The sequence below is a fragment of the Schistocerca cancellata genome, chromosome 1 (assembly GCF_023864275.1).
Source record: "Schistocerca cancellata isolate TAMUIC-IGC-003103 chromosome 1, iqSchCanc2.1, whole genome shotgun sequence".
Classification (NCBI taxonomy): Eukaryota; Metazoa; Arthropoda; class Insecta; order Orthoptera; family Acrididae; genus Schistocerca; species Schistocerca cancellata.
In genome coordinates this window covers 600,470,104-600,495,194 of record NC_064626.1, presented here as the reverse complement: position 1 = coordinate 600,495,194, position 25,091 = coordinate 600,470,104, and the positions used below count along the sequence as shown (strand labels likewise).

Below are 25,091 nucleotides of genomic sequence, written 5' to 3'. Positions count from 1 at the left end.
TCAACTATCGCTCTCCTATATTCGATTTTCAAAATATTCTGTTTCTTCAATATACTTTATCGCATACAGTCTCTTTGAATTATCACTATTTCTCCTATTAATTTAAACGTGACAACCGGTTATCTCCAGTGTTAGCCATAGGCGGTAGCTCAATGAAATACTACGTCTCTGCTCGTTCTGTAATCTTTGACTACGGTGTATAGACTATAGAGAATTTCAGACGTGCGAGCATTTCAACGAAGGTGAATGTGATTGGCTTCAATCCATATTGTATATTAAATCGTGTCTCATCATCAGTTTTGCATCCGTGAGTGCTATACAACGTTTGCCAGAAGGTAATATTTATGTTACATGAATGTTTTTTTTGACGTTGACATAATTCGTTATAGTTATAGGGGCATATCTGTTGACGTACAAGCACCGCACCATTGTGTGGATTTCTGCAGTGAGATATTATACTTCGTCTTTGAAAAAGGTTTTTGTCCCTTTTTTTATTGAACCTCAGTTACACTTGGAAACTAACAAGTAGACAGCTGTCGTACTTTAAGAAAACGTGGCGTTTACGAAGATTAGTTTGATCCAGCGTAACCACTGAAATGACTATCAGTTTACCTCGATTTGAATTCTACAAAGCATATGGACAAGCACTTATAGCACCGTGTATACCCATGTCGTCTACCCAAAAAATTGTTTGAAGTCTGCCGTATTGCTGCTTGTAATTTTCATTCATTTTACTGTGCGTGTTTTACTGTGCGTGTAAGTCTAGCAATTGGATCATTCCGTGTCAAGTGATGTGGGATCTCAGCTCGACCAACTTCTGATATGTTGAAATTTTATAGTACTTAACCAAAGAACCTGCATGAATTAAAAGTTTATAATCCATCATTTTCTTTGCGTAGATACTAAACTCATTTCTCCAATGCCCACCCTCTTCAGAATTAGAAAATACGTAGAACTAAGATCCCGGAACTTGCCTTTCTTACAAATACTTGTTCTTAAGTAACCGTAGGTCTACCGATCAGGAAACAATGCCTGGAAACAGGCACACTAACTAAATTTTGTTTCAACAAATTTTCCCATTAGTTAGTGGAAAGCACCGCCAACATGATAATTTGGTAGTGCGTTGAGTACTCGCGTGTGAGAAAATTTTTGCATTATGAAGCTTCCCACCACTATACTCACTATTTTATCAGCCTCTGAAGCTACTAAATTTACTATATTTTATAATTGAAGAAATGTCTCGGAACTGTGATCACAGTAATTATAATGAAGAATGAAACCATCTGGATCATTTCATATGTTTCATTCGGTCAGTTGGTTTAGATTTGTAATATAGATTCTTTGATCTGTTCGCATAGTTATAGTCACGTGCAGCTTATCAGCTGGGTGAAGATTAAGATCTTTCTGTCTACTAGACAAAAATGTCATGACGAAGTTGAAGTATCCTAGCTCACTTACTTCAGCAACAAAAGCTTGCAAATCTTCATGATTTTTTTCCCCCCCCTCAAACAATTCCAGCTTCCAAGAAAATGGCCCTTGTGAACACGGTTCTAGTGTGATCACAATGTTACAGATGCAACTGAAACTTTTATTTATTTTCTTTAGGTACATTGTATTTAAATTGAAAATGGTCTTCCATATTGGATCACTTCACCCATGATGAACTAATTACTGCTTGCATCAGTTTTGCAGTTACTAATGAGACTTGGGTTACAATACTTTCAAAATGTGGAAATGAAAAATCTTTCGTGGTAAATATCTGTAAGTCAGTCTCTCTCTCTCTCTCTCTCTCTCTCTCTCTCTCTCTCTCTCTCTCTCTCATTTGTACCCATTGTTAAAGCAGTATTCACTTTTCAAAAGTTATAACTGTCTCAAACAATGTTGTGTAATACTATAGGCTTGTTGTTTTTCTTGGACTGTCACAAATACCACTTAATTTTTCTTCCTTATTCAGTGACTGTGGTTGTTTCATTAATTTTTCACCAGATGATGTGGAAATATGTGTACATGTTCATTTTATTGTCTTATATGCCACTTTTATTGCCCTGCAAGTTAACCATGATTGTAAACAGTGTGGTTAGTAACACACTTGCTTTTTAAGTCCTTTTTTGGCCCTTACTGGCTGTCTACTATGTGCCTGCATTATGACGCTGGATTGTAATGAACTATACATTACCTTTGAAATTTTTCAAATTTTTTATGTAATTGTTTTTTTGTGGTAAGCACATACAAAGTGATAGCCTAGATACAATGAATAATAAGTCTTTAAATTATTTCTAATTTGGGACGAGCAGGGTTCAGCTACCTCTTTGGCCACAGATTCAAGTTAGTCCCCAGCACCATCCAGCCAAATGTTAGGATTATTCCTTTGAATTTGGGGCATCCTTTTATCACACAGTGTTATCCATGATGAAACAAGAAATTGGTAACATTCTCACTTCCTCCTTTTTGTGTTCACATAGGGAAAAGGACTTGTTAGCCACAAGTGCAAATGAAGAAAGTATGGGTAGGCCAGTTTACAAAGGATTTTGATTGAGACAAATTTAATGTCTGTGTGTAAAGTTTTTTCCCCAAGTCAGTTGCTTCGAACAAATTCAAATCTACTTCGTGGCCACAGCTTACCACATCAGTGTATCTGAAACAGGGATTGCCATGTACCACAGTACTTGAACAATCAGAGTAAACAGTGCCTGAGCATTGTATTATTCCCCCCCCCCCCCCCCCCCCCCCAGAAATATCAGTTTTATAGTAAATCAGTTGACACATTCGATAATACTTTGAATGGTATTGGCATATGCCTTCAGTTCCCGATGTCGAAAGAACTTCACCTCGTCTGCCCTGTCACCTAGTACAGGGTGGTTTAACAATTTCCTCTGCTGGCTTTGACTCTGACAATGAGTGAGTAATAAATTTAATGCAAGAACTGAACTGTTGTGTAATGACACACTGGTCAATGCTGTTTACAATAAATTGGTTCTCCAGTGTGTGTACCTGGAAGCCTCACTGCCAATGCGTGGCATTTTTTCCGGAAATACGGAAGCGTCCGATCCCGCCCGTCTGCTTTGACCCATGACGTCACAAATATGGTGGAAACGACCATAAACCACGATTCTAATATAGCGCATATAAAGTCGTTACGTACACATACAAAATACATCGAAAAACAAACACACACAATTTCCACAAAATGCCTAATGACACTAACGGGACAAGTGCGGGAAATGGGGTGTTTTTGGGTGGGGGCAAACTAAATATAAACAAATTTAGACACCCACTCCCATACAAAACCACACAAGATGACGAAAAAAACAGACATCACAAAACTCCCCAAATACCACTTATCATCTGGAATCGGACACTTCCCTTGACCTATATAGCTCAACAACAGCTCCCGATCCCATAAATTAGGATCAAACACTTCCCTTGGCCTATATAGCTCAAAAACATCTCCCGATACCAATACCAACATACACAGCTACACATTGGGATCGAACACTTCCCTTGACCTGTGCACTGTTAATTTTATCCGTCATATCCATTCCTGAACAAAAATAACAACCGATAAATTTTACTAAAATTACCACACGATGTGCAGCGCACAACACTAAATTAACCTTCACACAGCATCGTTAAAACTCACTGAAACGAATTCCACTACAAACACAGCCGACACTCGAACAGTTCTGGATAATGAGCAAAAGCAAACTGAGTCCATTACACCACACAAACTAAAACCCTGAACATACCACCAGAGAGCACAACAAACCACAACACGCCGACATCTACAAACACGCCACACTCACAAACAAAACTCCGCGCCGTCATGACGTCACACACGACAACACCCTTACGTCACGGGTCAAAGCCAATGCGTGGGATCGGACGCTTCTGTTGACCCTTTTTTTCCTGCTCTGTGTGACCAGAACTCTTGCTGAAATTTCTGCCATGTTTTCTCCAGATGGAATTCTGCTGGGAAAATGGCAGATGTGATCATAGCCTGAGTGTGTTGTTTGCTTTGTAACCATATAAGGAGGAAGAAAAGTTTTTAAATAATGTTTGAACAAGAAGTCCATGTAAAGAGGTGGATTTCTTGTCCAGAACCTAATAAATGCAATCACTGATTTTGGCTTCATTTTGTAAGCCTGTCTCTCACATGATGGCAGTCTTAGCTGAAATAAATTGTTGTAGATGTGCAAGTCCTAAGGTGAATTTGCCTCTAAACCTGTAGTTTCTTCCAGGAAACCCACATGAGAAACGTGGGGCACAGAAACGATATGTCCACCAATCCGTTGAAGTAAAACACATTTGAATATCCCCAGCAGTGAAAGCACCACAAATGGACAATTGTACCTCAAAAAGCTGAAATGTGCAGAAAACTAGTCTGAAACAACCTGATAAATTCAGAAACTTTGGACTAGGGCAACTGCGTATGAGAACTGTTTAGCTTATCAAGTTTACTCTGTTCTAGCCTCCTTCACTGGACTTTGCCTTTTAAATGTCACTGATAAAATGACTTAAGTATTACAGTGGAACATTTGTGGTTTCAAATTCATCTTGACATATGAGATCCTTGGCGCAAGTGTGTGATTTTGCCTAAAAGAAAATTGAGATGTTGATACCATATGCTACATACTTATATAGCCTTAACAGAAACTATGGTAGGAAGCAGATTAAAGGTGCCATATTCTTAAATCTTAAAAGACCAGATTTGCCTCCAGTGGTATTGGTGGGTAGGAAAGTCTCAGCAGAAGAATGCTGTAGAAATTTCCTGGAAGATCTGTAGAGGATAGATGCGTGGAGCAAAACTATCAGTTGTATTATACTTAAATAGGCAGATTGACATAACATTCCAGTGACATTGTTAGAGTACACAATTTGTGATCAGTGGAAGCATTAGCAACAGTAGAATATCTGTTGTCTTATGTGGAGAAACAAGAAAAACTAGTTGTAGGGTAAGCAGATGCCACACAAATTCATTGCAGGAATCCTAAGGAAATGTAAGTCTTCCACGAAAGAAGTGACTTTCAAAACCTCATGTGACTGATTAAGTATTTCTCATAAGTCTCGGTTCTTCACCAGTCAGTGTTAACAGAAGTGATATGGATTTTCTTAAGAACAACAGTATGTCTTCATCGGTTGGGTGTGAATCGGACGTTCAACAAAGCTACAGTTCGTGTTGAAAATGTCCTCCGCAGATGGGATGAAATATTGGGTTGTAAAGTGAAATCCATTCGACCACGGCATAATAGCCTGGAATGTTTTATTAATTGTAGTACATCTCTTCCCTCCACATACATCTTGGGAAGTGAGTCAGTTGCCATTGCTATGCCCCATTTGTGAATGGAACAAGATAAGAGGCTATGATAGTGGAACACAAAGTATTGACCCTCTGCCAAAAAATACACACACACTCTTTCTTTTTAGCATCTAATCTAGTGTCTGCAGTGACCGAATTAGACTCTTCAAAAGTCTATGAAGTGAAGTGGCCTCCTCTTTCAGTCTTTCGTGCAGTCCATGTTGTCATACTGTTTTCATCTTCCCAGCATTGATTGCATGTCCTATTATACCGTGACGTTGGCATGTTGTATTGTAAGGCACCACATATACCGTTTGTATATGTATATGTGTATGTCGTCATTGTCGTCTCTTCTTTCCTTCGTCGATATCAGAGCATGAGAAATGTTTGTTTGTGTTTACCTATTTGTTGTTGACAACACACAACTACATGGCCATGATACCACCTGATTCCAGGATAACTAGCTTAATATAGTATAAAGATAATGGGTTTCGATGCAGCATTATTTAAGTGTGATTTTATTCTTCACTTAATCTTTCAGACTCTAAGAACCAGCTACTCTTAATCAGGCCCAAAACTCGACTTGTAATGAGAGCACTTACAACAGAGCACTTACGACCGGTCTGTCACAATATTAATAATACGTAAGACTCTGTTCATGAAATAACAAAATATACAAATAAACTTCTTTATATCTTGCCTTTTATTCAGTCAAATGCTTTCTAATGTTCATTTCGCACCCACAAATCATTCGCACCTCGATGTAGAGTGTAAATGTGTGCATGAAAAATAGTACACTGTTTCTGCTGGTTACCACATATGAGCTTTTGGGTTGCTAGGCTACCTTGATCAACAGGATTTATATTGGATTTTGAAATTTATCTTTCTATCCAAACTTACATCCTCCACAATGACCCATCAACAGTGGCATAACCATCAAATATTCTACCCTTTTGCGATAATTAAGAATTCGTGTAAATTCTTGCAAGTTTAAGGCAAACCATCAGCGGCGCGAAAGCTGTCTTGATACTGTGACACACTGACGACGCATACTAGCCTGTCACGAAATTGACCTGCATACATCTACAATTAATTCCAAGGTCATAATTCGCCCCATGCGCTTGTGTACAATTGAACTTCGTCAAATCAGTTATTTCTCGAATCATAATCACTGATCCCGACACTGACCATACTTAAACGCACAATTAACACTTTTTTTCCAAAGAGTAAAAGAATGGCGTCCCATCATCTACACAGTTATTAAAATATTATTCCAAATGACCTCAAACATTTATCGTCATTATATTTTAATGCTAATCAGAAAAAATATTATTTATTATCAGAAAATAAAACATAACAGATTGCAAATCGCATGCAACTATATGACAGCTTTGCATAGTGTCCGGACACGCAAAACTATATAAAGAAATGCCCGAAATCTCAATTTCTCCCTACCAACTGACATATACAAATAAGATATTAAAGACTTCATAGATCAGTCCTGACCTGTAATGTTATAACATGACAAACTTTTTTCTCCCTAAACATACTGAATATTTTTTGTCCCATCATCTTTTATTCTCATCTGCAGAGTTAATAGGCGTGTTTGCTTGAACTAATGTGGTGAGTTGTGGATTTTTATTTATCTTGGTGTTGTTCACCAGCATTTTTCTTGTTATCCCTATTTAATTTTATGTTTAAGTTGTAATCACCTGAGCAGATATCCTGTTCTTCCTGTCACGATAATTCACCAGTTCCTTTTATATAACTTCAATCTATTTTGCTTTTAAAGTTTCCTAACCTGTGAGCTGATTAAGTGATCTAATGTTCCGCAGTCCAACCCATAAAAAGTCATATTTATCTTTTAATTTGACTGTATCCTCCAGAGCAGTCCTTGCCAAGAGATCCGTTTAATAATTCAAAGATGTTAAGTCCCATAGTGCTCAGAGCCATTTGAACCATTTAATAATTCAATCACTTCTGAAACATTTCACTTGGGTAGTTTCCATCATCACCACAACCACCATTTAATGATGTGTAAGCAATTCCTGTGGATGTTTCTTTAGCTCTTGGTTTGAGAGACTCCATACTAGCACTAGATTTTTCCAACTTTGCTTCTGGTAACCTTGCCAACCAACTGCCCTTTCCAAGGTGTCACTGATACTCATGAGATCACATCACTTGCCCCCACTCCCCTCTTTTTAAACTCTAGCGTGGACCATTCCACAGCTTTCTCAACTGTTCAAAATTTTCCTTGTGCGATTCTCCTCATTTTTCTGTCTCAAGGCAATACATAAGCAATGGTGAAACACATTGGCGATATAACATTTACGTAAAGTGGGACAGTTATGGTGGAGTTTGCTATGATTGGATTATTTTTGAGAAGTCTTAAGTACAGACTTAAGGGAAGACATGGAGATGTGCTTGGGGCGAAGTAGCATGCTTATGGGCCTAGTCAGTTTTGTGGACAGACTGAAGGGAGAACTAGGGACATACTAACATGTTTTTGGCCCAGGATTCACCACTGGATGCCCTTATGGTGTGCAGTGATAGTGTAGAGATATGCACAGAAACAGCACAAAACTCCTTTTTATGAGTTACCTTGTGCAAATTGTCTTTAATCAAGTGTGTTGTACAGTAGGTACCAACTGAGAGAGATAGTGTAATTGTTGCAATATTGGCCTCATTCAGTGGAATGGAGTTTGTTCTGTCTGGGTTCATAATTAGTGTTTTATGGTTTTCTTAATCATTTCAGGCAAATGCCTGGATGGTTTCTTGTGGAAGCCATGGTTTACCATATGTTATACCCTTCTAAAACCATCCTTACATATTCTGTATTTGTGTTTATCTAAGCTATTTATTTTCATTGTGTTATGATCACAAATCCTTTGTCATTGTAAGGTGATTGCTTCATGAATAAATAAGTAAAATCAATTATTGCACTACATGACAAATTTTAATAGTGAGAACAACTATCTCCAGAGTTGCAGAGGCACAATGTGTCATCTTTATGGTGAGTAGCAATCGATCCATTTCCTTATATTGTTCATGTTCCAACCCGGAGTTTCCATTGTTTAAATTGAAATTTCACGTTTGATGTCCTCACATGTGGGAACACATTACTTTTTAATTATTGCTATGGCAGTAATATGGTCTGAAAGTAATTTCCTTTGATAAGTGAAACTGTTAATTTATTTTTTTGTGTGAAGATTGGTTTGATGCAGCTCTCTGCATAGTATATCATATGCAAACCTTGGCGGATCTCCATAACTACTGCAACTTTTATAAACGCAAATTTGTTCAACATAGTAAAGTGTTCTTTCCGTTACTAAATGGACAATTCCTTAATTGCTCAGAATGTTCCTTTAAACTTTTAGTCAACAACAGTCAGCACTTGTGTTCTTTGGAATTTAAATTATTAAATTCTTCTTGAAGTCTGATGTATTTTGCCTGTTGTACCTTGCATACCAGATGGAATAGTTTGGTCATGACATGTTCTTCCAAAGCTCTCAATAATTCTACAGGAATGTCATCTATCCCAAGTGCCTATCTCCATTACAGCAGCACCTGGCATCCAGATCATTTGTTTGATCAGTATACCACAAGCTTCTAAATGAAAATGTGTTACAATTGAACTTTCTCTTCATGCTTCTGTAGTTTAATCTTTAACTTCTTGTTTGTGTTGTGCATATTTATACTTTTTTAGCATGGATAGGGGCTGTGAATGTTGTGTTTGGGTTTGAGCTGCACTGGAATACCTTCTCTCACAGCTCCAACTAGTGCTGGCTTCTGTCATGTAGCTTGAGGTTGTTACCAATGTTCATCACTGTGGTCTGGAAACAACCCCCCACCCCCGGGCGCACCACTCTTTGGTGAGTTCGTGCTTGGCTGCTAAGGGGCTGCAGCCTTTGTAGCACAGTTTTCCTTTCCGTGCTGCATGTCTATCCTCCTCCTGTTCTTTTTCCCTATTCTTTGGGGAATTATTGCCAGTGTGTTCTGAAGTTCCAGTAGCCTGACATCAGAACAGCCCTTCCACTTTTTTTCTCCTATCCTTCCTCCACTTCAGTGTTGGGGCTTCCTCTTTGTTTCTTCTTCCTCCCTCCTTAAGGGGGTCACACCCTGCAGGTCTGGGGTTTAGAATAGGCCCGAGGTATTCCTGCCTGTCATAAGAGGTAACTAAAAGGAGTCTCACACATTTTGGCCTTTATGTGATGGTCCCCTGTTGAGTTTGACCTCCGTTTTTCCAAATTTTCCCGAAGAGCAAGCCAGTTGGGGTAGAGAGCCTTACATGGTGCGCCATGTCCATCATGCGCCGAGACCTGTCACATCCTTTGTCGACATGGATCTGCACTTTTGCTCATTCTCCAGCTGTTGGGTGAGGTCACCCTCCTGTGCACATTTTCCTCCATCCACTGTGCAGTATCGTTTTCTGCGCTGACGATGGTAATGAACCTGTTTGCTTGGTTGCATCTGACATCCAGTATGGTAGCCCGTCCATTGTGGTGGGGCCGCCATGTACCCTGTTGGTTGTAGCCCCCTGACCACACAGGGATGGCTCTGCTGATGCCTGCGCTGTTAACTCCCTGCATATGCCAAGGAGTAGATGCCCGTCACCTTGGGCCATCGGGACTCCTGGCAATTGCCATACTGCCAGGTGGCCAGGTGGCCTAGCTGCGGTTGAGTGGTGACGGTGGGGAGGGCCCCTGGTCAGAGTGGGTGGGATCAGGGTGGATGATGTACAATGAAGCATACCACATGATCATTTGCTGGTGATAACACACCAGCAGTCTTAAGTGTTAGTCTCACTACAACACAATGAAGTATGACCCTAAATCATTCTCCTCCCTGGCCATACCCTGGGAGGAACACCAGGCTAAGAAAGGCAGTGAAGATTATTTGCCCCGATATCTCGTATGTACGAGAGCTGATGGGGACTCATTTGTTTCAATGAAGCCTCAGATACGTATTGAGCATTTAGGGGACAAATTTGGGGAGGTGGAGAGCTTGTCCAAAATGCAGTCAGGGTCAGTATTGATAAAAATGGCATCCTCTGCCCAGTCACTGGCATATTACTCGCTTGTGATACACTGGGGGATGTTTCCGTTACCATCACACCTCATAAGAGCTTAAATATGGTCCAGGGTATTATATTCCACAGGGACCATCTTTTGCAGTCTCATGATGAGATGAGCTGCGTGCTAACTTAGAGCGCCAAGGTGTTCATTTTGTCCAGTGCATCCATATGACTCCGAGGAATAATCAGGTTGCCGCCGGTGCCTTCATCTTGGCCTTCGAGGGTGACACATTGTCCGAATAGGTCAAGGTGATGGTCTACTGCTGTGATGCCAAGCCATATATCCCTCCCCCAGTGTGGTGCTTTGTGATGGAAGTTCGGCCATGTGTCGTCCCGCTGTACTTCCAGCGTCACATGTCAAGATTGTGGACATTCTTCACACGCCAATACTCAAAGTGCCCTGCCTCTCATCTGTGTGAACTATGGAGAGCACCTTTTGCCCTGCTCGCCAGACTGCAGGATTTTACAGCAAGAAAGAAAAATCATGGAATATAAGACCCTACACTGAGGCTAAGAGGGAATTTGAGTGCCTCCATCCTGTGGCTATGACCTCCTCTTATTGGCTTCTCCTTTTTATTCTCGTGGTTGGCTAGCCACGGTAGTCTGCTTTCTTGTTTTACACTCTTCTATTTTTTGCATCTGTTTTTTTGTCCTCTTTTGCTCCTTCTATTGATTGTTACCTTTCCTTTGTTCTTGTGGTTTTTCCTTTCTTTCCTTTTTGTGTTGTACATCTCGTTTGTTTTATTCTCCCCCTTGTGACATTGTTTTATTCGGAACAAGGGACCAAAGACCAAGCAGTTTGGTCTCTTGCCCACTCTTAAACCAAACAAAACTAAACCCGAAGGGGGCCCATGCACCTTACGCATAACAGGTGACTGGGTAACGTGTAATTCCCATCCCTGGGTTGACAGGTAGGGTTCGCACCTACCCCCAGGTACAGGCTAGGTCCAGGCATGGGTGATTGCCTGAGCTGTCTCCTTCACAAATTGTCAGTTGTTCCATCTGTCCGAAGATCAGGAAATGTGAACTTGAGGGGGGGGGGGGGAAGAGGGTTGGAAGGAGCACCACATAATCAGAGATGCTAGCAATCGGGTGATTTTTACACCATGAGCCACTCTACATGTCAGTCCATGTCTACTGAATGTAAGCAGCATGAGGTTAGACTCACTGTTGCAGTTGCGCCACAGGTCCTTGCAGTATAATGTATGGAAGGTGGTCAGTTCTTTGCTGTGGTTAACCCATTTATTGTTAACAAAGATGTTGATGCAGTTGTTGGGTCTGTGAAATCTTGCTCTCATTTAGGCCTACTTAACGAGACTTTATTTTTGATGACCAGTGTGTGATTTTCGAGCCCAACAACTGTTACAGCTTATCTCCTCCACAGCTATCCTATTTGTGTCGAGGCCCATCAAAACATTGAATTCTTCACCTGGTGTTATTTATACTAGGCAGCTCGATGGTTCTGACTGAGGGCAAAATCCAAACTCTCCTCTCCAAGCAGGGTATCACTGCAGTCCATTGGGTAAAGAAAAAGCTTGATGCAACCTTAGTGCCTACATGTAGTCATTTCCTCACATTTGATAGAGTAGTGCGTCCATCAAAGATCAAAGCAGGCTGTGAAATGATCATGGTCTGACTGTACATTCTAAACGTGAAGTGCTGTTACCATTGTCAACATTACAGCCACTCCGAATGTCTTGTCGTAACAGGGCAAATGTTATACTTGTCATAGGGATGCTCACGAGGGTGATCGCCTGCCTCCTCCTCCCTGCTGTATCAATTGTAATAGTGACCATGCCTCATCATCCCGAGTGTGTCCCATGTATCTCCATGAGTGGGCTGTCCAGGAGATCTGGGTGAAGGAAAAAGTGTCTTATCCTGTTGCTCTCAAGTTGTTGGCCAGTCAAAAGGCCTGTGTCATACTATCTGGCACTTACAGTACCAACCCCCCTTTGTTAGTTCCCCAGCCCTGGATTGGGATGGCTCTCTTCCAGGTTCCAAAAACCTCCACTGCTGCAGTCATTTTCCGTTGTTTGTTCTGTATGTTCTTATGGCAGTTTGACAATGCAATTCTGTTTTACACCAATTGCTCTAAATCCTCTGATCATATGAGATATGCCTAAAAGTGATCTGTTGGCACAGAACACCATCCCCTGCCTGCCACATGTGGGTGGGGGGTTATCGTGGAATTGATGGCCATCATCGGGCCCTCTGATTCATTAGACTGCCCTCACTAATCCCAGTTTTGTTATGTACGGACTCAGTGAATGGCCTTCAGGCTATCGGTCGGAGTTTTTCCTGCCACCCCTTAGTCTCTGCCATCCAAAACCTTCTCCAGCATCTTGGTGATGCTGCTTGTTTGGTTGATTTCATTTGGGTTCCTGACCATGTAGGTATCCCAGGTAATGAACGTTGCATATCACCCTGCGGTTAGTGGGCGGGGGGGGGGGGGGGTGGTTGTCCACCCACCCCTTGTTCTCCATGTCCACTCTGGAGTTGGATTTGTGGCTTTACATCAAATCCCTTTTTGCTTCATACAATCAAGGAGACTCCCACCGCAGCGTTCTTCCCTCTGCATTTCCCAGTGGTAATCTACCATCCTCTGCCATCTTCATATTGCCCATACCTGGTTGACCCATGGTTTTTTACTCCACAATAAGCCGGCCCTCCTTTGTAGATGTGGGGCTCCCCTCACAGTGATCTATATTTTGCTGGACTGCCTTTGTGTTTTGCCCTTAGCACTAAATGTCTGCTCCCACCTTCCTTGTCTCATGTGTTGGCAGATGACCATCGCATGTTTACGTCTATCCTCAGTTTTCTTCCTGAAAGTTATTTGTGCTCTAAGGTTTAACACCTTGAATTTTCCTCTGGAATTAAAGGCCTTGAACTTGCTTCCACAGCTATCAGATTCTCCCCACCTTTTCCCTTCATTTCATGTGGTCTGTTGATTTTTCTCCCTTTTCTTTTGTCTTTTTCCCTTGGTGTTATCCACATTGTATCATAATAATGGTATGATATGGGTGTCGGGACAGGTCCACGGGAATCCTGGTAACGCACTGCGCATAGTGTTTCTGGGACACCCCTGTTCTGCCCATTTCTACCCACCCCACTCTTGCTCTTTACTCTTTCTGCTGCCCTGAAGTTCATTTTCACTCTTTGTTTGCTCATTATCCCTTCCTCTATACTGGACTGTGCTGTTTGTATTGTTCCTTCCTTGATTTCTGCCATCGTAGGTCATGGGACCGGTGACCTCACTGTTAGTGCCGCCCCCCCCCCCCCTCCCGCCCCCCAGAAAAAAAAGCCAGATTGACAAATTTGCAGTTGTAATGTGTGGGATAATGAGGAGAGTGCTCCTGCTGCCATATGTCCATCCTTCGATTGACACCACTGAAGTTGCAAATGGGGGTAGTTTGGGACCAGTGGAATGCATGCTTCTGGCTTGGAGCTCTCCTTGAGGTAAATGATTTGTAACAGTTCGTTGTACCGCTGTGGTGCTCAAATTGCTGCTGCAGATGCAGTACAGCATGCTAGAACCATACGCTAAACATCCTCTTGGTAATGCCCCTTTGCTGTCCTGAGCCTGGTCATCTTGCGATCATACAGTCTCATGACCACCACTGCAGTCAGTCATGTACAGTTGCTACATTCCTGCCAAGTCTTTTTGCAATATGGCAGAAGGAACTTCCGGCTTCTTGTAGCTTTAGTAAATTACTAATCCAGTCAGTGAGACATTGATGAAGGCATCTTTGTCGCCTTCAAGACATTCTTTAATAATTTCAACTTACCCTGTCTGGTTTCAAAAGTAACTAATGCCCAGAACTGTTACAGCATGTATTTATAACAAACTTGATATGCAGTCTCATAGCAGCACTAATAGTGCCGCTCTTAAGAGATTGGTGCAAAATTTTAACAGACATCACCATCCAGATGTAGAAACACCTACCAACTTTTGTTTGTGTTGCACATCTCCTTGGTGTTGCAATTATTTTTTCTCCCCGTCAGTGTATGTACAAACTGACCAAATAAATAGTGTTGATGGCAGTTAATGGATGGAATGTATCCCCCACACTACACAAGGTTTATCACGACATTGATACAAAAGCATCAGTGCGAAGTGTATCAGATTAAAAGAACACAGTACCTAAGGGATCTACATCTATTCTCTGTAAACCACAGTGAAGTGCTTGGCAGAGGGCAAGTCCCATAGTGCCATCCCCCAGGGGGCTCACAGTTCTTTTGAGAGTTCGTGCATGGTGCACACGGGCCCCAAGCTATTGCAGCTCATTCATTCCCTCACTGATTTTCCTTCTTCCTGAGCCCTCCCTCCCTATCCCTGCTCCTTCTCCGTTGCCACCTCCTTCTCCTCTCTCTGTGTTCTGTTTTATGTCGACCTGGCTATTCTCTGATTTCCTGTATTGGTTGCAATTTTGTTCCTTTTTCCGGTTCTTTCTCCCTTTTGGCATTTCGGTCCCCACTTGAGATTTGGCCTCCACTTCAAAATATCCTGTTTTTAGTGTGAGCCATATGGGGAAGAACTTCCTCCCTAGCATTTACGGTGTGGATTCCTCTCCCTTCCCCACTGTGGCCCCCTTCCGCCGTGCTAGGTCACCAGCATGTGTAACCAGACCGCGTGGTGGGACTGTTATGTATCCATGTGTCTGAGCCCCCTGACAACACAGGGATCACACTACTGATACTTGAGCTATTCCTGCCCCATGTATGCCAAGAAGTGGTTGCTTGTCTTCTTGGAACATCAGAACTCCCGGCAACAGCTGCCGTGCCAGACGGCCGTTGCTGTGGCTGGGCGGTGCCCATGGGGAGAGCCCCTGATCAGAGTGGGTGGTATCAGGGCGGATGCCTGGCGCATAAAGCATATCAAGCTACAAAAATCTGTCCTTTCTCACATGGCCACCTCTTCAATGGTGAAGGATCCTTAAATGCTGTCTCGTATGACCCGGCAGCCTTCTCTTCCCTGGCTACCCCTTGGGAGGAGGGCCAGGCTCGCTGTCTTGGGCTAAAACCTTTTCCCTGTTACCTCGTCTGTACTAGGACGGATGTGGACACATTCACCGCCACAAAGCCATTGTTTTTCATGGGAACTATCAACCAGTCCGCAGCTCTTCATGCCTGTGATTGTCTTGGCAATGTCCCAGTGTCTCCCTCCTCATCAATCTCTGAATATGATCCAGTGAGTCATTTTTCATAGGGACCTCACCCTGCAAACTGATGAGGAACTCCGGGCTAATCTGGAGCAGCGTGATGTTCATTTTGTTCGACATGTGCAGAAGGGTCGCAAAGACAACCGCACAGGTACTGGCGCCTTCATCCTGGCTTTCAAGCGGGATACCCTCCCAGAGGAGGTAAAGGTTATGTGCTACAGATGTGACGTGAAGCTGTAAATCACTCCACCTATGCAGTGCTTTCGTTTTGGGCCTATGTTTTCCTGCTGTATGGCAGACATTTTTTTTGTGACTGTGGCCACCCTGTCCATGAGGGAACCCCTTGTGTTCCGCCGCCTGTGTGTGTTAATTGTGCTGACTACCACTCCCCTCACTCACCGGATTGCCCAGCGTGCATGAGGGAAAAGAAGATACAAGAATATAAGTCCCTGGATCGTCCGTCTTACACTGAGACTCACCAAAAGTATGAGACACTCCATCAGGTGTCACTATCTTCAACTTTTGCCTTTATTTCCTCCTCCTCCTCCTCCTCCTCCTCCCCCCCCCCTCGTCCTTACCCCAGCCCCGCCCCTCTCTCCCCTCCACCTCCCATGCCATCCCACGACCTTCTGTCAGGGAGTTGCCCCCACCCCAGCCAAAGAAGTGCCGCCCCCCCCCCCCCCCACCCCACCCTTCTTCGGCATCTGCCGGTGATCGGGCTCCCTCCCGGGAACCCTCTCGCCAGCGTCTCTCAGGCAAAAAGACTGTTACCACTAGTCGGCCACAAGGTGCACCTCCTGTGGGCCCCAAGGTCACCTGCTCTCTTTCGGTTCCCGTTCTTGCAGACGCCTGTACTCCCCCTGTGTCCTTCTCAGAAAGAGAAGAAGAAGATGATACATAAATCCCAAGAGAAGGCATCTCTGGTGCCCCTGGAGGTGCCAACTCCCCTCTCGCAACCAGAGTCTGACATCTTATTTGTGGATGTCACCCATCCTTGTTGGTGACTACTACTGACCAAGTGACCTGACCTCCTCGGCTTGTTCAAGCCTACCTTGGACTCGCACCACACGATCATCCGGTGGAACTGCAGCGGCTACTATTGTCACCTACCGGAAATGTAACATCTTGTCTCCTCTTATTCTGCATTCTGTCTTGTTCTCCAAGAAACGCATTTCTGTGACGACCACTCACCCACTTTACGTGGTTATCGGGCACTCTGTCGGAACCGTGCTGGCTCTGGGATAGCATCTGGTGGGGGTCTGCACTTTGGTTCGCTCCAATGTCCTTAGTGACTGGAGCCCCCTACGTATTGCCTTGGAAGTGATAGCGGTTAGAGTGCAAATGACTCCAGCACTCACCATTTGCACTGTCTACCTTACTTGAGCAACTCCCGCCCAGTTTCTCCTCCTTGGGGATTTCAATGCCCACCATCCACTGTGGGGGAGTATTACATCAACGGCTGGGGGTGTTCTAATCGACCAACTTATCACGGACTTTGATTTGTGTCTCCTCAATGATGGTTCCCCTAAACCGTTCAGTGCCGCTCATGGCACTTTCTCTGCTATCGATCTCTCAATCTTTTCCCCTGCCCTCGTGGCTTTGCTACGTTGGTCATCCCATGATGACCTTTGTGACAGTGACCACTTCCCAGTGACACCATCGTTCCCCTGCTGCCACCAGGAAGACAGTCCCCCACGTTGGGCATTCCACAAGGCCAGTTGGCCTTTATACATGTCTGCTGTCCGCTTTGACACCTCGCTCTCAAATTCAATTGATGATGTAGTTGTGGAAGGCATCTCTGCCGCTCTTCTTCATGCTGCTTGCACTGCTGTCCTCCTATCCACAGGGCCCCCTCATCATCGGCCGGTACTTTGGTGGACCAAGGACATCGCAGTCGCTGTCCAGGACTGCCAATGGGCGCTGCAGCAGTTTGTGACATCTCTCCCAGACCAACCTCCTCACTTTTAAGCATCTTCATGATAAGGCTCGTTACATTATTAAGTGGAATAAAAAGGAATGCTGGGAGTGCTATGTTTCCTCCTTGGAGACATGTGCCTCTTTATCGCAGGTTTGGTCAATGGTCCATAGTGTTCTGGGCTGCCAGCAACAGTCAACTGTCCAGTGTCTGAACATACAATGAGCTCTGTGCACTGATCCATTGGTGCTTGCAGAACACCTTGCGACACACTTTGTGATGGCATCGTCATCCGCTTCCTGTGCTCCTGCTTTTCTCCAGCAGAAACACAGAGTTGAACAGACCCCCCTCCATTTCATCCTGCACCACTTTCAGCCCTACAATGTCCTTTCACAGAATGGGAATTGGTGCAGGCTCTTAGCTCTTCACGAGACACAGCCACAGGGCCAGACTCCATTGACAATCAGATGATTCAACACTTGGACATTCCCCAGAGGCAACAGCTCCTCGGGGTCTTCAGTCACATCTGGCTCACGGGTGCTTTACCGTCACAATGGTAAGACAGTTTAGTTATCCCTGCCCTTAAGCCCAGGAAAATCGCAATGTCTCTCGACAGTTACTGCCCCATTAGCCTTACAAATGTGCTTTGTAAACTGCTTGAAAGGATGGTCAACTCCAGATTTTGTTGGGTACTCGAATCTCTGGGCCTTTCGTCACCATACCAGTGTGGCTTCCTGGCAGGGCAATCTCCAACTGACCATTTACTCCGATTGGAATGAGCCATCCAACAGGCTTTTACTCGCCACCGGCGCCTTGCTGCAGTGTTATTTGACCTACATAAGGTGTACGACATGGCTTGGCGCCATCATATTTTAGTTACTCTCCATGGCTGGGGCCCCAGTGGTCCCCTTCAGATTCTTATCAGTGAGTTTTTATCTTACTGACTCTTCTGGGTTAGAGTTGACACTTCACTCAGCACCCCTCAGATTCAGGAGAATGGTATCCCACAGGGTTCTATGCTAAGTGTCACGCAGTCCGCCGCTCGTGGTCGCGCGGTAGCGTTCTCGCTTCCCGAGCACGGGGTCCCGGGTTCGATTCCCGGCGTGGTCAGGGATTTTCCCTGCCTCGAGATGACTGGGTGTTTGTGTTGTCCTCATCATTTCATCATCATCCAGGAAAGTGGCGAAATTGGACTGAGCAAAGATTGGGTAATTGTACGGGCGCTGATAACCACGCAGTTGAGCGCCCCACAAACCAAACAACATCATCATCATCATCATCATCATCATCATCATCATCATCATCATAATCTCTAAGTGTCACGCTCTTCCTCATTGCCATAAATGGGTTTGTGACCTCTGTTGAGCCTCTGGTTACCCTGGTGTTTATGTTAACAGATTTTTGTGTTTTGTGCTGCTCCCACTCAATGGCATCTGCTGAGCGCCAGCTCCAAGGTGCCATCCGACGAGCCTCTATGTGGGCCACCACCCATGGCTTCCAGTTTTCCTGCTCCAAAACACGAGTTACGCATTTTTGTCGTCGACCCACAGTACACCCTGATCCAGAAATTTATTCAGGCAACCAGCTCCTTTATGTTGAACACAGCCCCATTTCTTGGGCCTTATTTTTGAGAACAAGCTGACGTGGCTGCCCCACATTCATCACCTAAAGACTACATGTATGCGGAAGCTCAATGCTCCCTGCCTCCTGGCCCATACATCTTGGGATGCAGACCGTTCCATTCTTCTCCATCTTTACCGTGCTCTGGTTTTGTCCAGACTCGATTATGGTAGTCAGGTTTATGGCTCATCAGCTCCTTCCACTTTGTTGAAACTCCTCGACCCTGTCCATCATTGTGGGGTGCGTCTGGCTTTGGTGCCTTTTGCACTAGTCCTGTTGATAGTCTCCTCACAGAAGCACAGGGATTCCCCCTCTACACATCCGACGGAGCCAACTCCTTGTTTCTTACGCAGTCGTCTTTTGCCAATTCCCTAACCATTCTGTGTACCCTGCTCTTCGCCTGTTAGGGATGTTTCCCTTCTAACACCTGCCCACGGATGGGATTGCCAGTTGGCATGCGCCTCACTACCGTCTGCCGGGATCTCCATCTACACTCACTGGACTGCGCCTCGTGTCTTTCCTCCTGTAGCCCCCCTCGGATGGTGCCTAGACCACAGATTAGGACCGCTCTCTTCCAGGGTCCTAAGGTCTCTGTTGCTCTTGTGGGTTACCGGCGTCTTGTAGGTGCCATCCTTTCAGAGTTCCAGGGTGTCACCATCCTTTACACTAATGGTTCTAAGACTACTGATAAGGTGGGACACGCTTTCACATCTCCTACCAGCTTCGAGCACCATTTGTTGCCAGGATCATGTAGTGTATTTACAGCAGAGCTTCTAGCTATTTACTGGGCCATCCTGTTTGTTTCTCAGGCCTCTCTCCATAGTGTTTTAATTTGTTCAGACTCCATGAGCAGCCTTCAGGCTATCAATCGATGCTACTCTCGTCACCCCTTGGTCTGCCATCCATGACCTCCTCTCTGCCCTCGAGTATGCCATCTGTTCAGTCGTCTTTTTCTGGGTCCCGAGTCGTGTGGGAATCCCAGGGAATGAATTGGCTGACCATTTGGCTAGGGGAGCAGATACTTACCCTCTTTTCCTTTCACAATTCCAGCTGTGGATATGTGGATCTACATCAAATCTCTCTTTGCCCAACTGTGGAATGCCATCTGGAGTGCTACTGCTCATAGTAATAAACTCCGCACAATCAAGGAGTCTACTGCAGTTTGGGGCACTTCCTTCCGCCCCTCTCAGGAGTAGTCCACTGTTTTATGTTGTTTACTCATTGGCCATACCCAGCTCACCCATTGTTTCCTCCTATGTAACGACCCACCCCCACAATGTGGTTGTGGCACCAGAATGACAATATCTCGCATATTGGTGGCATATCCTCTTCTTTCTCCCATTCATGCTGAGTATAGTCTTCCTGCTTCCTTAAATTTAATATTAGCTGACAATCCACAGATGGTAGACCTGATCCTCGGTTTCCTCCGTGAAAGTTTTTATTTCCAGATAGAAGGTTCTCTTTTCGTCTTGGAGCAGGGGCGGGTTGGTCGTGATTGGGACTCCTTTTCCAGTCTTCATGGTCTGTGACCCCATGACTGCCCTCCCCCTCCCCCCTTTTTTCCAGTTTGTAGATCTGATCTCACGTTTTATGCTTATACTGTGTGTGTTTAATGTTCATTTGTTTATAATTTGACTCCTGTGGCTGAATCCATTCACTTTTACCAGATTCTTTGTTATGTAACCCCCTTTGGAATCACTGGACGGATGACCTTGCCATCTGGTCCCAAACTCTCTGTTAATCAAGCAATCCCATTGTACCAGTTATAAGGGTTTATTCCCATTCCGCTCACATATGGAGCATGGAAAGAATAACTGAATGCCTCTGTATGCGCTGTAATAATTCTAATCTTGTCTTCACAATCCCTATGCGAGCAAATACGTAGGGATTGTAGTATATTCTTAGTTGTCATTGAAAGCCTGTTCTTGAAACTTTGTTAGTAGAGTTTCTCGAGAGAGTTTACATCTATGTTTGAGTCTGCAGTTCAGTTTTTTCAGCATCTGTGTGACACTCTCCCAAGGGTCAGATACTCCTGTGACCATTCGTGCTACCCTTTTCTGTATACGTTAAAGATCGCATGAGTGATTTGTAAGCTGTCTCGTTTGTAGACTGACTGCATTTCCACAGTATTCTACCAATAAACCAGTCTGCCACCTGCTTTATTCACAACCGAGTCCATGTGATCATTCCATTTCTTATCCGTACAAAATGTTAGACCCATGAATTTGCATGAGTTGGCTGATTCCAGCTATGACTCATTGATTTTCTAGTCATAGGATACTTTTTTTTTCATTTTATGAAGTCTACAATTTTGCAGTTTTGAACATTTAAAGCAAGATGCCAATTTTTACACCACTTTTAAATCTTAGCAAGATCTATTTGAACTTTTATACTGCTGCTTTCAGACAGTATGTCATTACAGATAACTGCATCATCTGCAAAAAGCCTGAAGTTACTATTAATATTGTCTGCAAGGTTATTAATGTACAACATGGACAGCAAGGGTACCAACACACTTCTCTGAAGCACACCAAAAGTTACTTCTACATGTGTTGGCGAGTCTCCATCCAAGATAACTTGCTGCATCCTTCCTAAAAAAAAACAATAAAAAAGGCCCAATCCATTCACAAATTTCGCTCAATACCCTTTGTGATCGTACATATGACAATAAGTGTAGGTGTGGTACTGAGTGAAATGCTTTTTGGAAATCAAGAAGAAATACTGCAGCTATCTCCCTGCCTTGATCCAAAGCTTTCAGTATGTCATAAAAGGAGAAAAAATGTGAGTTGGGTTTCATGTGATCGATGTTTTCAGAGTCCATGCTGGTTGACATGGAGCAGTTTGTTCTTTTCATGGTATCTCATTTTGTTCGAACTCTGAATGTGTTCCAAAATTGTAGGACAAGTCAGTGTGAAGGATATGGTAGTTTTGTGGATTGCTCCTACTATGCTTCTTGTAGATAGGTGTGACCTTCCAACTACTCGACACAGTTTTTATGAGGACTTTATAATAGATTATAGCTAGAACAGGGGCTCACTCCGTTGGAAATTCAGTATAGAATCTGATAGGGATTGCATTGGGCCCTGGAGCTTTGTTCAGTTTTAACAATTTCACCTGCTTCTCATTTCATTCATCTTTTCAGTGATACGAGGATTAAATTGGGGCAATTCTCATGGGTTTTACTTTGTAAAGGAATATTTGAAAACTGAATTAAATTTCAGCTTTTGCTTTGCTACCCTCCATTTCAGTTTGTCTCTTACTCGCTAGGGACCGGGCAATAACTTCGGTGCCACTAACAGCCTTTACTTACCCAGAATTTCTTAGGGTTTCCTGAAAGATAATTTGACATTATTCTACTACTGTGGTCATTGAAGGCTTACACAGTGCTCTCTTGACAGTCAACAGTTTCCAGATGCTCAGAACTTGGTACTGACTTCAAAGCGAGATGCATTTAGTCATTTCCACAACATAACTCTCTAAACCTGCCAGAATATCCAAAGAGATTCAGGTGTTATTAAAGTATGCCAGTGGCAAGACAGAATGCCCAATGGCAATGATAATATTACTGTTGGCAGTGCCACAAAAGTGGAGTTACTAAAGTTTCCCAAAGTTTTCACCAAAGAAGATGCAGTAAATATTCCAGAATTAAACTCAAACAGCTGCCAACACAAGTAATTTGGAAGAGGTGCCATATTTGTAAAAAGAACTTCTCACTTAGTAAAGGCAGGTCTCCTGGTCCAAATTGTATACCAGTTAGATTCCTTTCAGAATATGCGTATGAAATAGCTCCTTTTTTAGCTGTTGTACGCAGACACTTGCTCGATAAAGGATCATATCTAAAAACTCGAAAGTTATACAGGTCACACCAATACATAAGAGAAGATATAGAAGTAATCCACTGAATTGCAGATCCATGTCATTGGCGTGGATTTGCAGAAGAAATATGGAATGTATACTGAGTTCAGACATCATGAATTATGTTGAAGAAAATGATCTATTGGCACACAACCAACACATTCAGAAATATGGTTCTTGTGTAACTCAGTGTCTCTTTGTTCACCCAAAATTATCAGTGCTATAGACAGGGGCTCTCCAAGTTGATTCCAGCTTTCTACATTTGACACCATTCCTCACAAGCTGCTTACAATCAAATTGCATGCCTCTGTGGTATCATCTGTTGGGTGACTAGATTAAAGATTTCCTTCCAGAAATGTCACAATTCACAGTAATTGACAGGAAGTCGTGGAGTGAAACAGGAGTGATATCCAGGGTTCTTCAGGGAAGTGTTGTACATCCTCTGCTGTTCTTAATCTATATAAGTGATTTCAGAGACAATCTGGAAAGCATTATTAGAGGGTTTGCATATGGTGGTGCTGTATACTGTCCATTATTCCATCTTTCTGTTGTCCAGCCTCGTGGTACATCTGATATTTGTCAGATATCATATGTCCATTAGTTTATTAAACTAGTTTTGTTAGTTGTGACTTTATAAAATGAAATTTAGCTTGCTTGTAAATCTTTATTTAATGAAGAGTGCAGTATTATGAATTAGCTAACTTCAGCCTCCCCCCCCCCCCCCTCCATCCCAGATGATAGTAGAGGTAGGTTTTATAACCTTTATAAAATCTGCTGCTTTTCTGCCAACATAAAATAAAGTACATTTTACATACTGAACACTTATTCAAATAATGTGTTGTTTTTAGGTGTACATCGAGAGTTAAATAATGCCTGCTCTGGAAGAAGTGAAATCCAGTTGGGCTGATGATGTTGAAGAAGAAGGACCAGCATCATCTGCTGCCCTACCACCTACTTCAGAAGTGATTGAAAATGGTTATAAAATTGTCACAGATTACAAAGTAGATGAAGATAATCGGAAAGTGAAAGTCATTACCACTTACAAAATTGAACGCATTAAAGTTTCAAAGTCAGTTGCCCAGAGGAAAACCTGGAAGAAATTTGGAGAATCCAAAAATGATAAGCCAGGTCCCAATGCTGCTACTACAACTGTTGCTGAAGATGTGATTATGCAGTTTGTATCAAGCAAGGAAGAAGATAAGCCAGAAGAAAATATTTTGGAGAAACTTAAAGACAAAGGGGCTGTTAAATGCCGCAACTGTGCCGGTGACCATTGGACAACAAAGTGTCCACATGGAACAACAAATCTAAATTTAGATAAGTCTATTGATAAAGGTCCAGGTCTGGGAGGAATTGGAGCAGATGATAAGAAACCAGGAAATAAATATGTAGCTCCTGGTTTTCGCGATGGTGGTGCAAAACGACTTGATCTCCGTGGAGGACGTGATGAAGCTGCAATTAGAGTTTCTAACTTATCTGATAGTACTACAGATGTTGATTTGGAAGATTTGGTTAAACAGTTTGGTCCCATACAAAAACTCTATCTGGCAAAAGATAAGAACACAAACTTGTGCAAGGGTTTTGCCTACATACACTTCAAGAGCAGAAGTGATGCTGAAAAGGCCATTAAATCTCTTAATGGGCATGGATATGATCATTTGATATTGAATGCAGAATGGTCAAAGCCACTTAATCCTAATTGACATCTTAGATATATTTTACTGCTGGTTTTGGTGCGAGGCTTCCTTGCCATATGTCTGCTTGATTTGTCACATAATTAACATCAAACAACATTGTATGAAATCTGAAATGTCAAATTCATTTTAAAGTACTAACAAAATAGTTAATAAATTTATTTGTAGCACAACAGTGGAAGTAGTTTTTACTATTATGTAGTAATAATGAATATTGTCCACAGTAGGGCCATTGTGAGAAGTTTTTGTTGGCCGGTTAAGATATCATATATGCATAATTTGTAACCATTGTTAATTTCTTGCTTTACTGAAATAAATAATTTACATATAAAGAGTCTGCAATTTCCTATTATATATATCTCTAGGCATTCCTCAGGAGTGAATTTCAGCATTTTTGATGACAAAGGCTACATTATTCCCATGAACAGGGGAAATATCGAGTAAGGTGGCAAACTGATGAAGCTATTGAACAAGTCAG

General features: G+C 43.1%; 1 protein-coding gene across 1 annotated transcript; it reads left to right on the top strand.

Moving 5' to 3' along the window:
- The first annotated feature begins 183 nt into the window (after positions 1-183).
- LOC126182296 (eukaryotic translation initiation factor 3 subunit G-1-like) lies at positions 184-24,945 on the top strand. Its single transcript, XM_049924838.1, has 2 exons — positions 184-335; positions 23,768-24,945. The coding sequence occupies exon 2, from the start codon at positions 23,789-23,791 to the stop codon at positions 24,620-24,622; it is 834 nt and encodes a 277-aa protein (XP_049780795.1). The 5' UTR covers positions 184-335; positions 23,768-23,788; the 3' UTR covers positions 24,623-24,945.
- The last annotated feature ends 146 nt before the right edge of the window (positions 24,946-25,091 follow it).

What these genes read in the sequence shown, in the direction of transcription:
- LOC126182296 (XM_049924838.1), top strand. Translation starts at nt 23,789, where the DNA reads ATGCCTGCTCTGGAAGAAGTGAAATCCAGTTGGGCTGATGATGTTGAA.